Source organism: Suillus subalutaceus, assembly GCF_016647625.1.
Source record: "Suillus subalutaceus strain FC151 chromosome Unknown DFJ58scaffold_1, whole genome shotgun sequence".
NCBI classification, from domain to species: Eukaryota; Fungi; Basidiomycota; class Agaricomycetes; order Boletales; family Suillaceae; genus Suillus; species Suillus subalutaceus.
This window is the reverse complement of record NW_024540250.1, coordinates 694,680-710,139: the sequence shown is the minus strand read 5'-3', so window position 1 is coordinate 710,139 and position 15,460 is coordinate 694,680. Positions and strand designations below refer to the sequence as shown.

Sequence of the window (15,460 nt, the reverse complement as noted above, 5' to 3'; positions counted from 1 at the left end):
CATGTAGGCAATACATCACCAAGCTCGTAAGGTTGCCTTGGAGCAAACCTCCAAATCAATGTTGCTGATAGTTATGAAGACTGGGTGCATTTTGAGTCCTCTGGTGATTTGCGTTACATGGGTTTTATTGGATCCAATATGATTGGCACTTGAGTTGCACCTACAGGGAGATGGCCCTAGAAAACTGTGATGTCAATCTGTGACAGTTAGGGATATATTAACAGAGTAAGCAAACCTGGATTTTTCAGGCCATATCAGCACTCATGTAATCTCTGTATTCACGCTTATTTCCAACACTGATGATGTGCAGAGTATAGGTCATATGATCCGTGAAGATGGGATCACTAAAGAGTTGTTTGACAACCTCTAGCACATCACGCCAAATAAGGTCAATGGGATGGACCATCTTGTAACCTGAAAATTCCATTCTGGAGACTTTCCACTCCGTAAAACATGGGAGTGAGTCCATCCAGTCTAATAGTTGGTCCTTCATATTGAAAGACAGCCTCGCATGAGTGTTAAACTGTCGGGGAATGATGAGTGTCGTAGACCTAGCTTGTACCATCACTTACCCATTTCAGCTTCAGAAACTTGATCATTTGAGTTTGGGTAAGGTTTTCAACCAAGAACTTCCCCAACTCCCATTCACTTTCATCATGAAAAGGGTAATAATGATTTTTGTCCCGCTGATACGCATATGGATCATCATCCAGCCTATCAAGCATATTTCTACCAATGACGAAAACATATCCAGCATGCGGATGGTGAGTACCAGTTGCAGGCATTTGGTCACTTCTGCACTGATGGAACACAGGAGGGACGGGTACTTCTTGCGGTTGTGCTTCAGATGGCCAACAAGTAGACTCAGAATTGAGATGTCAAATCAGTGCCTCAGTGGATAGAAAGTCTCCCAAGTTGCAGTTGGGGCATAACCTGCCAAATGTAAGTGTACCTCAATATCATACTAGTAAAATTGAACCTGACAGAATATACTCACATTGCTGATTTTGCCCTCAGGCTTGTTGCAATTGTAGTCCGAGGGAATTGCAAAGTCTTTCAAAGTCCGCAGACTACGCATCTCCAGTGAATTACTTGTATCACCTGCTGTATTGACTGTTGTGTCGCTGAGACAATGGAATTTGCGCCTTCATCCCCCATCTCCTCTCCTCCTCGATTGAGCAGTCCTGCTCCCACTAACTTGAGCTCTGCGACTCGTGTTGAAACAACTTTCTTTGATCTTTTCAAGACAAACCACCCTCACTCTCCCCGTTTAATGACCTCTGAAATAGGCTCTTTTGATACAGGTTCTTCCCTTATTCCCCTCTCCCCAGTGGATGAGGTGCCTAAAACTCCTGACACAAGGGAAAGTGTATTATATAAGGTATATAAGTCTTTGAATACAAAGCAGAACATATCATACAGGCATATCAAATCTCCTTCGTGCCATGGGAAGCTTAGTGTTAAGACCATACTCAAGGGGTATTGGATCTGAAGGGCTTTGGCCTCAGCTTGTGTGCTGTGCCCCTTTCCTGAGTATTGCCCCTTATTTCAGAGTACTGAAGTATCATGTCTAGTGAGACGGATAAGTATCGTAACAGATCTGTTAAGGCTTCCGGATATTGGATGTATAGAGTAACGGCTAATCTGGATTGGATTGGAACTAGAAACTAACGGATAAAGACTGTCTAAAGACAGAGGTGGATATGTAGACTATCGGAATCAATCCTAAGTCTCGGATTAGACAAGAGTAGAAGACCCAAGTCCAGATGGATAACGGAGGACAAACGGAGGGACTTAGAGTCCAGACGGAATGAGTGCAATCTAAGATGATATTTGAACTGAAGTACTACAGCACATGTACAAGGGTTTATATACTATGGGTAACTAATGGAATGATCAATAAGCAAAGGTGCAAGGCTATGTACAAAGTATAAGCAAAGTATAATCAAAGCGTATTGGTAAGTCGGATGGATCACAAATCATGAATCGGAAATGAAACATAGTTGAATGGATCAGTAAGCATAGTGGAAGTAAGGATAACCGGATTACTGGTGTACAGGAATACCAAAAGGAGATGAACGATAGTTAGAGTTATATGAACAGGAAATGAAATAAGAATCAGATCGGATCTGTGGACCGGATGATGGATATGTCCATTGGATCTGGATCAGATCTGAGATCTGGATCTTCAGATCTGTACCCAGATATATGGTATATGACACTTAGCCCCAATCTCCTTCCCAGCATCGAAAGCCTCTTCAAGTCGCATCCCCTTCCCGTCATGGACAGTACCTGTGTGACCGAATGTCGAAGAATTACATTCCATACCCTCTTTGTCAGGCTCCACTGGAACTCCAATTTGCAGCTTGTGTTTCAGGCTGAGGATGTAAACCAGAGTTTATGGCTGAAGAAATTCATGAGGTAAGTTTCTTATTTTAAATTTTCCTCAGGAGGTTCATTCATATGTAGGTCAAAAGTGAGAGGAAACAATTTGCAAGGGCCTCTCACATTTGAGCTTGGAAACTTTGCATGCATTATTCAAGTCAAAGCTTGCTGGTTGCGAAGCTGCACGTCAATGTCTTGTGATGATGGTGTGGGAGCTTGAGGAGTCAGAGCGGTTCACAACATTTCTGGATAGAGTTCATCACGAGAACAAAGACCGCCTCCTCTTGAGTGACGAAGAGTTTAAATGAATCAGAAACACTTTTTCCAGTCGCTCACAAGAGCAAGTCAATAATGACACGAACTACCTACAAGCTGTCTATGATGAAGATTGCAAAATTCTTTGCACCGTTGCCGCCCAAGCTGAGTTACTCTCAAGGGACTTGGGCTCAAACATCAAGGAGGATATACTGGGTTCTATGGGAAAGTCTTCCCACTCACCTTGATTCATTGGTGATTCTCATCCGTCTTCCAATATAGATGATATCATGGATGATGACGAATCTGATGATGACAACAACAACAACAACAACAATCAAGAAGCCACCGGAACTTCCCAGTCTTAGCTGTTTCTTCAAATCATGGTATGTAATTTTCACTTTCAGTTTATTTTGCTCACACCAGTCTATATCATAGTAGATAATCGCCCGTTGCTCGGATTTCACCATTCATACATCAGTTCTTGAAATGCCATGCCTTTTCCCCTGTCCATTCAATACACTTCCCTTTCCCCATCTATTCGATTTTCTTCTAGAAACCCTACCTACCTTTAACCATCATCATCCAATTGCTTCTCGAACTGCTGTGACCCCTCTTTCACTTTCCCCTTAAATCTCCTTATATCGATTGCAATGTGTTTCATTTTTCCCAGTCTGTAAGTCGTGTAGTGAGTCTATGTATGTGTCTCATTATGAAATTGAATCAAGCGGCACACATCCTTTTTGGATGTGCAATTTTGTTTACTTATCTTCTTGACCACCATCTCCATGCCAAGTGCGCGTGGCTCAAAGTGTAAGGGCAAAGCTGCCATCCCCAAGCTAGCTAGGGGATTAGGCCTGAATCCATCTGGTTTGCCAGCTGCTGATCAACTGAATCTTAATGCAGAACAACCCCAAATGGTGCCATTCGATTTTGATCCGTTGTCATGCATGGTATGTGATCCATACCATGACATATACACAACAGCAGTGACAGGGAAGGTAGAAGACACCTGACTGATTCCTATCACCAAGTTACCTTATCATTTTTCATTCATTTCTTAGTTAGTATCTTCACTGTCAAACTTCACTCCTATTTTTTCTATGTATTTCTATTTTGTTCCATGAGATTCTATCTCTTTCTATTTTTCTAGGCACATTTAGCCACCAGACTTTTCCTCAAGCCACCAAACATGTTAGTAATCATGTCATGTGACTGGGAAATACTCTGATTTGTAAGGATTCAACTTGACTCATCATGTTTGGTTTTGATTCATCATGCTTTGTCAAACTTGCAATTGTATTTGTAATCCACTTTGTCATAAGGCTGATTCAGCACACCTAAGGACTTGGTTTGTAAGCACATTCTTACCAATCCATGTGATGACTCATGCTTTTCATTTTTCATTCTTTGTAATACTACACTTCATTTTGTATGTACATTAGTAAACAAGCTGACTCAACACAAGTTTGTAAGCACATTCTTACCAATCTATGTGATGAATCATGCTTAGTAAGATGGCCTCCCAAAAGGTATATAAGGAGCCCATTTTCACCCATGCAATTTAAGCTTCCCACTTTAACTCTTTTCTCAAACCGTGTGAGAACCAGTAAGATCTAAGTGCAGGCCATTCAGCGGCCTTGAAGTTAAGAATAAGAAACATCTATTCAAGTTATATACTACCTTACAGGGGTTGACTATATAACAAAGTACAGCTACCTAGCTAAAGTTCATCAGCACTACTTTCCTCTCTCTTTTCAGGAAGGGAGACATGAATCATGAGACACACTTCATGAATCCACGGGCACACACCTGCCAAAACATGTACAAACTTCACACTCAGTATTTCGAGACCACAAGGTTTAAACTAACCGAGGAACAAGAAGGAGAATATTGAAAGCCATTCCTCCCAAGAACTCAGCACATTATCTACCACGAAAACTAGAAAAGTCGTAGACTGTGTACTTAAGGACTGGCAAGAAGTCTTATCCTGTATAGTTGTGTTGTCACTATATACGCATCATATATAAGACCCTTAAGTAACAAGACACCATATGGACCGTCTGTAGGAGGGCAGCAAGGTGAGTGGTTTGAGGATTGTGTCCATTGATTCACTAATCAGTTGTACAGATGCACAGCAACAGCTTTTTGAGAATGCTGAAGGCTCATCATTTGGTCACATGCAAGGCCAAGCGCCTGCACAAGGGCACATGCAAGGCCAAGCACTTGCACATGAGCAGTTGCCATATGATAACACCCAAGGCTCATTATATTATGGAGATGGACAGGGTTTAATACCATATGGAGATGGAGAGGGTTCAATGTCATATGAAGCAGGCCCATCGTTGTTCAGTCACACACAGGGTTTGTCTTACGGAGATGGAGGGGGTGATTTGTATGGAGATGGAGAAGCAGGCCCATCATCGTTCAGTCACGCACAAGATTCGTCTGGTCGAGACGATCATAACACATTGCTATACACAGATGAAGAAGGTCACGACTTCTATGACCACTTCCGGGATATCTCATTCAACTCAGGTCCATTGTTTGCTGATTTCTCACCTGATCACCCTGGACAAATGGTACCTGTGCCTCAGTGGATCGAGGAGGAATCAGACAGAGGTACCAGTATCACAGATCAAGGCGGGGGGGGGGGGGGGGGCTGTCACCCCCAGCTTCAAATTTGACAATGATCCAACAAGGGGAAATTTCCGCTGTAGAGACTCGCATTTCTGTGGGCTCATATGGGCTCATTTTATGAATTCTGGCAACTGGCCTTCATGGCACAACTCGCACCATCATCCACTATGACTTCCACTGTAGAGCGCACCACTTTCCCGCGAAATGCGCCATAGGCGCACTACTTTCCCGCACAATGCACAGCATTCCCGCGTGCGCGCCTTGCGCACTTTCTCGCGCTTAAGCGCACTACATCACACAGCATCCAGGAGCATCCATCCATCATCCAACCAGTCCCTTGGTATGTCCCTTTTCATTATCTGACCATATTTGGCATATTACACTTCCTATTTCATTATGGACCCTTACTTTACATCACTTTACCTCACTTACATACTTAGAGCACTCCCTATTTGGCTCTGAGCCCTGGGAGAGTGCTTAGGTAGAACATACATACTCTCATGTTCATTTTACACCCAACTTTTGGACCTTAGCTTGCTACCACCATCTTCTACCACTCAGTATCTATTACCAGTTAGTCCATGCAATGCATGTATCCATCATCGTCTTGAAGCCCTAGCATCAGTCTATAGCTAGTGGCACTATCAGTATCTGTCTAGATCCGTGCTTTTCCTCTTATCAGTCTCAGTATCCGCCTTCTACACTTGTGCACTGCTTGCACTACCTTCCCACGCTTCGCGCACCTTCGCACTTCGCTTTCCTGCGCACGCCTTCAGCGCGTTTCTCGCGCTTTCACCGCCAATCTTCAGGGTTATTCAGCATCATTCTGTGGATCCTTGCTTTCCTTGCTTCCCCTTTAGGGTCGAACGTTCTTGCATTCTGCGAGTATAGCAGCTAGGCAGAGCTGAGACTCACTTATACTGGCTGAGCACTTTTCATATATGTGCCTGCCAGGTTGTGATACCCACACCACCTCAGAAGTGGTACATGTAAGTGTTTTCTTCTTCTTTCATTCACTACATTTTGTTTAATATATATATGTGCAGATGGCAGGGCCTGCAAGGACAATTTGGGCGCACAGAGATTGACGTGCCAATATGCCTGCAATGCCATACCAAGCATTGCGGACCCCCACCATTGCCACCAAAATGCAGATGCACACTGCTGTCACCAAACCACACAAGACGCCAAATAATGGACAGCCTCAAAACATTATTATACTGATGGAAGAAGCTATTGTGCAAACGATTAAGAATGCCAAAGTGTTGATCACACGAGTTGTATTCTCGAAGAATGCGATGGTGTACTCTAGAAATAAAAAGAAGGAGATCGTTGATAAGGCTATTACTGAGTCGGTCCCACAGTTTTACATGTCAGATGATGAGTTCATGTATCATTTAGACTATACACTTTTTTGGCTAATCTTCACAGCTGTATTCCAGTCTTTCATCACGAACACTGTCATGCATGGTATGGAGTTCATACCATGACATATACAAATAGCATTATAAAGGAGATGAGTAGAGGAGTGTACAAAGGATATACTTCTTACTTATGTAAGCTTTGTTTCTATTTATTTAGTTGTATTTGTAGTTTCCATTAGTTTCTGTCTCTTTCCATTATTTGTTTATGTTTATTCAGCCACTTGATTACATCAGTGAGCCATTCAGATATGTTTGTAAGCATGTCATGTGACTGGTAATATTCTGATTTGTAAGGACTTTCCATGACTCATCATGTTTTGTCACGATTCGTCATGCTTTGTAATATTTTACTCATGTACTTTAGTAAGCAGCTGATTCAGCACACCAAAAGGCTTGGTTTGTAAGCATAATCTTACCAATCCAGTGATGACTCATTGCTTAGTAAGGATGGTTTCTAAAATGTATATAAGGACTCCATTCTCACATAATATATAAGTTTTTTCCCCTTCCATTCTTTTCCCAAACCGTGTGGGAACGTAGGAATTTGAAGTCAGGAGTTTTCCCACTTTCTGTCTCAACACTGAGATCATGAAGAAAGTGAAGGCCTACGAGTTGCCTTTGAAAACAATCATATTCTTTTAGTCTAGATTGATTGTATACTATCTTACAGGGATCGCCTATACAATAATCTATCGTTTTATCCATCGTCTTACGTATTCGTGCCACATTCAGTTCAGAGAGGTCCATATTACCTACTAGGTTTAAGTTAACCTGACAAAATATATATACTCCTTTACTATCAAGAAGTGATCTAGCAAAGAAGTAATTTATTACCCTTTGGCCACCCATGAACACCACATTATCAACCGAGAAGTAGAAAATCCGTTGACTGTGAACTTGAGGAGCTGGCACTTTAGTCTTAAAGAATACAATTGTGATAGTCATTGTATTCTGATCAACATATAAGACCCTCAAGTAAGAAGACAACGCGCACCATAAACAGGTCAGGAATGCCTTTTCTGCTAAACATGGAAAAATGGTCGATTTCGTGTGGGATGGCGCTTGTGATGCATTCCAACTTTTGCCCCCGCAAGGACACTCCTCACCAGCAGACCAGTATCGCATTGCCAGGGTCAACCTCATCATTCAGAGTGCTGACCCTCTCATGTTCATGCACAATTTTTATATCGACAAGGTATGTCAAGTGATTCTTAAGTTTTACTCAAAGTTCATATCTACTCACTATGTCTTTAACAGAACAATAATATAATTGTCCACACAAGATTCAAGAGCAGATTCATTATGGCCAATGTGATCTGGTTCATGTGGTATTGGAGCAATGCATCATTTCTCGACACATCCTTCCTCAAGACTATCAAGAATGTCCTAGGCGTGGCTGGTGCAGCTACACACTACACATTGTGTGAACAGGAAATGGCACAGTTGGACATGGACCCCTTTGGTGGCAAAGCCCACCACGACAAGTTCAAAGAAATCATTCAAGCATTTGATGGACTTACTGGTGCAGAGAAGACTGACTTGGAGCAGCATTTGTGGTATATATTAGAAATTGGACCTTCACAAGCACAGGGTCAGATCTTGTTGGGATCAGACTCAGACGAGTGATTCAATGTAGATAGCACAGATAATCTAGTAGTAGTAACAGATTGCACAAATCTTTATGATAATTGAGCCAATAATACAAGATCTCATGTTGGACATCTCTTAAGTTGTGTCAGGGTCTAACTTAACCAAAAACGTATGTTACAGACACTGACCTGAGCTAACTAAAAAGCATTTGCACCTGAGCATTCTATGAGCATTGTGTGAGCACTTTCGAACCAAGTTACATTTGCAGATGTAGGACCATAAACTATATAGCATAATATGAAGACAATATTATATGGCTATTGATTGATCTATGTTTTCAAAGATAGATCGATAGTATATCAGTGATGGGAGTCGCAGAATGGCCAGTTTTGTACCAAAATAGCTGCGCGCCTTTCTGCTTGCCTGTGGCACCAAGGTAAGGGTCAGGTGGGTCTTTCTCAATGTCAGAGGTCACTCCTGGCCAAGGTCAATTTTTCTTGCACCTCTTCTCCACCAGCTAGTTGCCACCATAGGATCACTCAAAGGCAGTGGCACCATACAGTGGCTCAAAAAAACTGTCCGCATGTTTTGACATTTTTCACTATCTATGATATTGTGTGAGAATGAACAAATTCCTCAAGGACATACTTATACCACATTGTAGTATGGCTTCAGGGCTTTTATTTGAGCCCTACACCGTGGGAATCGGCGGAGATATGGTGGAGATATAAGGCTTATAAAATGATGACTCATGTGGACAGTTTTTTGAGTGTATATTAAAACTATATAAATCATTATTTATGACACCATAAAAATCATGCCACTATTATATAAATTATAAAGTGGTGTCATTATGTTATTTTATGACTATATCTAACTATATAAACCAGAATATCTCATGTATCATAGTCATAATCACCATGAAAGCCATCTCCTCTGCTCAAAGAGATAATATCCTCTCTCTGTCTTATGCTGGCCTCTCTGCTCGCCAAATTTCCTCTAGAACTGGAATATGCAAGTCCACTGTGGCCAAGTTCATCAAAGAAAGCCACCCAGACAAGGAAAACTCTTGTGGAGGACGTCCATCCAAGCTTACCTCTACTGACAAAAGGGCTATTATCCAACATATCACTACAGGAAAGGCTGATAATGCTGTCCAAGCCACCCATTATATCAATTCCACCATCACTACCCCTGTCTCTTCACAAACTGTGAGGAATGTTCTCAAGGCAGCTCATCTCAAGGCAGTAACAAAGAAGAAAAAGCCTCTTCTCTCCATCAAACATAGGCAGAGAAGACTAGCCTTTGCCTTAGCTCATCAACACTGGACTGTAGAGGACTGGAAGCATGTTATATGGTCAGATGAGACCAAAATCAATAGGATTGGGTCAGATGGGAAGGTGTATGTATGGAAAAAGAAGGGAGATGGCCTAACAGACAGAGAGGTTAATGGGACTGTCAAGTTTGGAGGAGGTTCTTTAATGGTATGGGGCTGTATGGGATGGAATGGTGTGGGAATGCTTGCTGAGGTTGAGGGGAAGATGAATGCTGAGCAGTATGTGGACATTTTAAATGACCACTTGCTGCCTAGCTTGGCAGAATCAGGGATTGATGAAGAAGATATCATTTTCCAACAGGATAATGATCCCAAGCACACATCCAGAAGAGCTAGGGAATGGTTTGAAGAACATAACATCAATGTTCTTGACTGGCCAGCACAGTCTCCTGATGTCAATGTCATTGAACATCTCTGGGGAACACTCAAGAAAAAGCTTCAAGCCTATGAAAACCCCCCTAAAGGAGTATGGGAGCTTTGGGAGAGAGTAGCAGTGGAATGGGGGAAGATCACAGCTGAGGATTGCCAGAAATTAATTGAGAGTATGCCTAGAAGGATAGAGGCAGTAATTAAAGCCAAGGGAGGTCATACAAAATACTAGAATACCTGGTTATTACTGTAAAATACTTGAGTCAAAAAACTGTCCGCATGAGTCACCATTTTGTGAGCCTTGTATCTCCACCATATCTCCACCGATTCCCACGGTGTAGGGCTCAAATGAAAGCCCTGAAGCCATACTACAATGTGGTATAAGCATGTTTTTTGAGGCATTTGTTTGTTCTTACACAATATTATAGATAGTGAAAAATGCCAAAACATACGGACGGTTTTTTGAGCCACTGTAGGTGAAAGAGGCTGAACTTGACTGACAGTAAAGTGAGCAGGGGAGGTAGTGGGCTTTGCCACTTTAGCTGGCCCTGTTGCTTTTTTTGCCTCAGGGCCCTGTTGCTTCTTATTATCATATAGTAGACTATGCATAGATAACCATCACAACAGTTATGGCAGTGGGGATTACACTGAGCTTTGAAAATAAACCAATGTATTAGAGTAGAGCATGATTGGAGACAGGTACTTACTCAGTTCAAGAATGTGAACATTGGATGCGCTTTGTTGTCAGCACCTAAAAAGCTAGTCAAATATGCATGGTCATTGTCCAACTGTGTCAGCATGTCATTGACATTCCAGCCATCCTTCAATGTGAGCAATGCTGTGACCTTCTTTGCTTTCATGTAAGCTCCCAGTGCTGGTATGACAAACCACTGTATGTGGTTTGTCCCATCTTTAAACGCAGCCTGCCCGGGCCACTTCAGGGTTTTGACATCAAAACTGCCTACATCAATTCCCATCACAACCGATTTCAGGATGGCATAATCATTGCCATCCCAGGGATCCACAAACAGGGTGTAATCCTCAACCAGGATGTTATTGTTACACATGGCTGCCAATGCAGTTGCAATTAATTGGGTGGCCATGGATTTTGTAGAGATGTTGGGAAGTCATGATGGCTTCCCCGCATCGGACTGCAATGTCCTCACCTGTGGATATAAGATGAGTTGACATGATGAAGCATAAAATGAATCACACATACTGGGGAAAATGTCTGATGGAATATTGTTCCCATCATAGTCTGACTGTCAGGGTGTGAATGGAGTCCTAGTCAAGAATAGTAGAATAAAGCAAAGCTTCAATCTTCTACCCCTAAATTGCAATGTCACTTAGACTCATGACTAGTCCTAGTCATCACCAAATTACACAACTCAGACATGGGTATACATGGCAATGTCAGAGCTACCATACCTCCATCAGCATAGCCAGCAAAAATGTGTCTTTGGGTGTTGCTCTATTGCTCTAGGTGAGAATGATTTGAGGAACAAATTTTTATTATCAATGAGGTACTACGATAAGCAAGTGCTAAGCTAATGGGCGACAGCGCACAGCGCTGACTGGCCCTGATCGGAGATCTGCCCAAGGAGGTGAGCTGCGAATCCCCCGAGATACTAGGAGTCCGGGACGACACATCGCAGCAAAGCCAAAGACACCCGCTCTAGTAGGAGGAAGGGACTCACGAAGTATGGAAGGGATCTAGCTTGTCCTGGGCATTGAAAAATGAATGAACTCCTCGTGGAGGCTAGGCACGGCTTGCATGTAAGGTGCTAAAATTTGCGCGTGTTTTTGCAGGTATGCTTGGAAAGCGTCACTTGCCCATCGACCTTTGGTTTTGACGACTTCGAAGGGGACATTGCGGAGCAAATATTCGAGAGTCGAACCTATGCGAATTCTGTGGCCTTGTAGGGGGTCCATGCCTGCTGCTCTAGCTGCTTGAGCTAGGCGTCCAATAAATTTCTGTTTGGTTAGAGGACGGTGTCCTTTCTTGTGCCGGTAAGCAAACAGGGCTCCTCCGGGAGGCGGTGTGGGTATCACAACCTGGCAGGCACATATAAGAAAAGTGCTCAGCCAGTATAAGTGAGTCTCAGCTCTGCCTAGCTGCTATACTCGCAGGATGCAAGAATGTTCGACCCTAAAGGGGAAGCAAGGAAAGCAAGGATCCACGGAATGATGCTGAACAACCCTGGTGAATGGCGGTGAAATGCGCTGAAGGCGCGCGCGGGGAAAGCGAAGTGCGAAGGTGCGCGGAGCGCGGGAAGGTAGTGCAAGCGGTGCACAAGTGTAGAAGATGGATACTGAGACTGATAAGAGGAAAAGCGCGGATCTAGACAGATACTGACAGTGCCACTAGCTATAGACTGATGCTAGAGCCTCAAGATGATGAAGGACACATGCATTGCATGGAACTAACTGATGATAGATACTGAGTGGTAGGAAGGTAAGGTGGAAAAGTTCGGTGTAAAACGAACATGAAAGTATGTAAGTTCTACCTAAGCGCTCTCCCAGGGCTCAGAGCCGAATAGGGAGCGCTCTAAGTATGTAAGTGATGTAAAGTGATGTAAAGTAAGGGTCCATGACGAAATGGGAAGTGTAATATGCCAAATATGGTCAGATAACGAAAAGGGACATACCAAGGGACTGGTTGGACAATGGATGGATGCTCCTGGATGATGTGCGACATAGTGCGCTTAAGCGCGAGAAAGCGCGCACGCGGGAATACTGCGCGTTGTGCGGGAAAATGTCGCGCCTATGGCGCGTTCTGCGGGAAAGTGGTGCGCTCTATAGGGAATGACTAGAGGGTGATGGTGCGAGTTGTGCCGTGAAGGCCAGTCATTAGAATTCGTAATATGAGCCCATATGAGCCTGCAGAAACGCGAGTCTCTACAGCGGTTCGTTGATTCGGAGGTGTTCGAGCAATGCATGGTCTGGGTCTGACAGACCATTCTGACGAGCAAAGGATACGACTTCTCCTTCTCTAGTCGTTTTGGTGCGGGGAATCCAAAAGACTCTCATTTCTAGGTTGTTACGGTCTTGCTCGATGCGCATGTCGGAGAGTTTGACATGGATGTTTGGATCAAAGGAGGAAAGGGTGGGGACTGTGAACTCTCTGACCCGAGCCGTGCAATAGAACGATGTTGTTAGGCAACTGAACACCAATGTGTCAAGTGGTAAGTTGAGGTCTAGATGGTCGCGGAGTGCACAAATGAACTTGACGGTGTATGGGAGGCGTTTCTTCCGTTTTGCTGATGGAGGAGCGACATTTTCAGAGGCTTTCAGAAGGGTCTTGATTTGAACGTTGTTGAGGGCCCATTCTAGTCCGTGGAGGATGTGCCATGCACAGACCCCAAATATGTAGTTAGCGATTGTTTTTTCCGGAATAAGAGCCTGCTATTACAGCAATGAACGTTGAGATAAGGATTGAAGATGCGGGTGCGCGATCCTTTTCTGCGATCGAGCGAGAGTCACAATATACATGATATACCAGGAGTCCAGAACCATAGGTCTCATGTATGCTCTCAGCCCAAGCGTGGCACATGACGTCTTGAATGCGCGTTATGTCATCCGTTGCGAGGGCATTTGGGATAGGTCTCAATACTGATGGTTTCCAAAGACGTAGACGCTGTTTGGCTGGGCAGTGCGGGTGAAGTACTGATGGAAGCAGATTGAGGTCAGGAGGATAAGCTGTGTTACCTGTTCAGTAAATGGCTTCTGGAATCTCATAGAGCGAGCAGGGACGTACTATACTTGCGACGTTTGGAAGAGCTCTTCTCCTTGTCGCTCGAGGGCGCGGTTTTCAACAGCTCGTTGAGTGTCCTGGTGTGAGCAACGGTTCTTGGAGGGTGTGAGAACCGCGACGGGATGCTGGGACATGCTACGTTCATTTGTGTGTAGAGGAGCGTCGAAGTCGATGATGAAGTCCCTGATAGCAGGAGCGATAGGAATGGGGGGCAGAAGAAGGGAGTGCGGGGGGTACTTGACTCGCGATGGGTCGTCTGCAGGGTTGAGAGCGCTAGGGACATAGCGCGTGAGGATGATACAGGAAGCGGCTTGAGTGGCACTGTGAATGCGCTTGAAGACGGAGTTTGTGGGTTGATTGCGACTTCGTCCTTTCCACCAGCCTTCCACAACTCCTCTGTTATCTCCGTAAACCTTGAAGCAAGGGACTGGGCTGGACTTGGTTGCTCTGATGATGCTGAGGACGAGAAACTCAAACCCGATGGCCTCAGCCCATCCGATGTTGCAGCCATCAGCTTTCCATCCTGGAATGAGGCGCCAGGTGCACCACCATCCGTCGATCCAAATTGCGACGCCCATGCCTGAGCTAGCATCAGAGAAGGCGTTAGGGTCGAGGACGATGCATGGGCCCAGGACGGGTCTACTGATGGTGGGTTGGCGAAGAGTCGCAGACCACCATCTGAGGTCAGCAGCGCAGTTTCTAGGTGGGGTATGAGGCATGAATGGATGGTCATTGAAAATGGATAGCATGGCTTCCAGCTCGGTGATGTAAGCTCTTCCGGTGGGGACAACGAGGGTAGCGTGTAGCAGCTTGCTGTGGAGCTTCTGGACTTCGAGGAGGACGTGACAGGGCTGGGCTTCCCATTCCAAAATGGTGTCCAGGTATTTCTTTTTCTTGCCATCCGGGATCTCGATTGTGCGAAGGCCGAGCTTCCACGTGAAGCCCATGAACGGGGGGTCAAAGCAAAATTGGATGTCCTTGGACACCTCCCAGGGGGTGCCTGTTTGGGTCGAGACAGTGTTGATGTCATCCATGCAGTACAAGTACCGGGCGTCTTCAGTGGAGCGTGGGGAGCTTTGGGAGAGGTCGATGATGGGAAAGGAGCAATCCTCATCATATTCTTCTGGCTGGTCGTTATGCAGGGCTGAGCCTTGGTACCATTTCCAGCCACCGTCAATGTGAAGACCCCCGTGGTCGCGGATGGCTTTGGCCCAAATCTTGCGCTGCTCGTTGTACCTCTCCAGGAAATCCCGGAGGATGCGGAAGAATAAATGGTCATCGACCCATTTTGATAATGGGCCAATGCCTTCGCTGCGGAGGATGTCGGCCCCTGCATCAGCAAGGCCACTGTATGATCCGGCTGCTGAGGAGCAGCCGAAACAAAAACTTGTGTCGATGGCGAAGCTGTCCTTGCTCGTGCGGACAACGAGGCCCGGGTACTGTGAGGGGTGGAGGGGAACAGTCCTGTAAGCTTCTGCCACATCCCAGTGAGGCGATCTCAACCTGGCTGGGCTGATATGAAATATCTAAAAGTGCTCAACCAGTATAAGTGAGTCTTGGCTCTGCCTAGCTGCTATACTCGCAGAATGCAAGAACGTTCGACCCTAAAGGGGACTGCTACTGAACACAGAACCAGATGAAAGAAAGACCCTTGAAGTGCGATGGATGCGCGAAAGCGCAAGAAGAAAAGCAAAGTGAGCGCGAAGC

At 44.7% G+C, this 15,460-nt stretch overlaps 5 protein-coding genes across 5 annotated transcripts; 3 read left to right on the top strand and 2 right to left on the bottom strand.

Moving 5' to 3' along the window:
• Positions 1-244: 244 nt before the first annotated feature.
• On the bottom strand, positions 245-1,078 carry DFJ58DRAFT_835536 (uncharacterized protein; the record flags this gene model as incomplete). Its single annotated transcript, XM_041392250.1, has 4 exons — positions 245-523; positions 573-714; positions 747-841; positions 998-1,078. The coding sequence occupies 4 exons, from the start codon at positions 1,076-1,078 to the stop codon at positions 245-247; spliced, it is 597 nt and encodes a 198-aa protein (XP_041251317.1).
• A 2,350-nt stretch (positions 1,079-3,428) lies between these two features.
• On the top strand, positions 3,429-5,327 carry DFJ58DRAFT_835535 (uncharacterized protein; the record flags this gene model as incomplete). The annotated part of the gene is made up of 7 exons (XM_041392249.1): positions 3,429-3,593; positions 3,794-3,834; positions 4,086-4,111; positions 4,154-4,172; positions 4,402-4,500; positions 4,672-4,721; positions 4,771-5,327. The coding sequence occupies 7 exons, from the start codon at positions 3,429-3,431 to the stop codon at positions 5,325-5,327; spliced, it is 957 nt and encodes a 318-aa protein (XP_041251316.1).
• Positions 5,328-6,377: 1,050 nt separating this feature from the next.
• On the top strand, positions 6,378-6,770 carry DFJ58DRAFT_720606 (uncharacterized protein; the record flags this gene model as incomplete). The annotated part of the gene is made up of 1 exon (XM_041384723.1): positions 6,378-6,770. One exon carries the CDS (start codon positions 6,378-6,380, stop codon positions 6,768-6,770), a length of 393 nt encoding a protein of 130 aa, XP_041251315.1.
• Positions 6,771-7,740: 970 nt separating this feature from the next.
• Positions 7,741-8,330, top strand: DFJ58DRAFT_720605 (uncharacterized protein; the record flags this gene model as incomplete). Its single annotated transcript, XM_041384722.1, has 2 exons — positions 7,741-7,899; positions 7,962-8,330. The coding sequence occupies 2 exons, from the start codon at positions 7,741-7,743 to the stop codon at positions 8,328-8,330; spliced, it is 528 nt and encodes a 175-aa protein (XP_041251314.1).
• Positions 8,331-10,706: 2,376 nt separating this feature from the next.
• DFJ58DRAFT_720603 (uncharacterized protein) lies at positions 10,707-11,102 on the bottom strand (the record flags this gene model as incomplete). The annotated part of the gene is made up of 1 exon (XM_041384721.1): positions 10,707-11,102. One exon carries the CDS (start codon positions 11,100-11,102, stop codon positions 10,707-10,709), a length of 396 nt encoding a protein of 131 aa, XP_041251313.1.
• Positions 11,103-15,460: the final 4,358 nt, after the last annotated feature.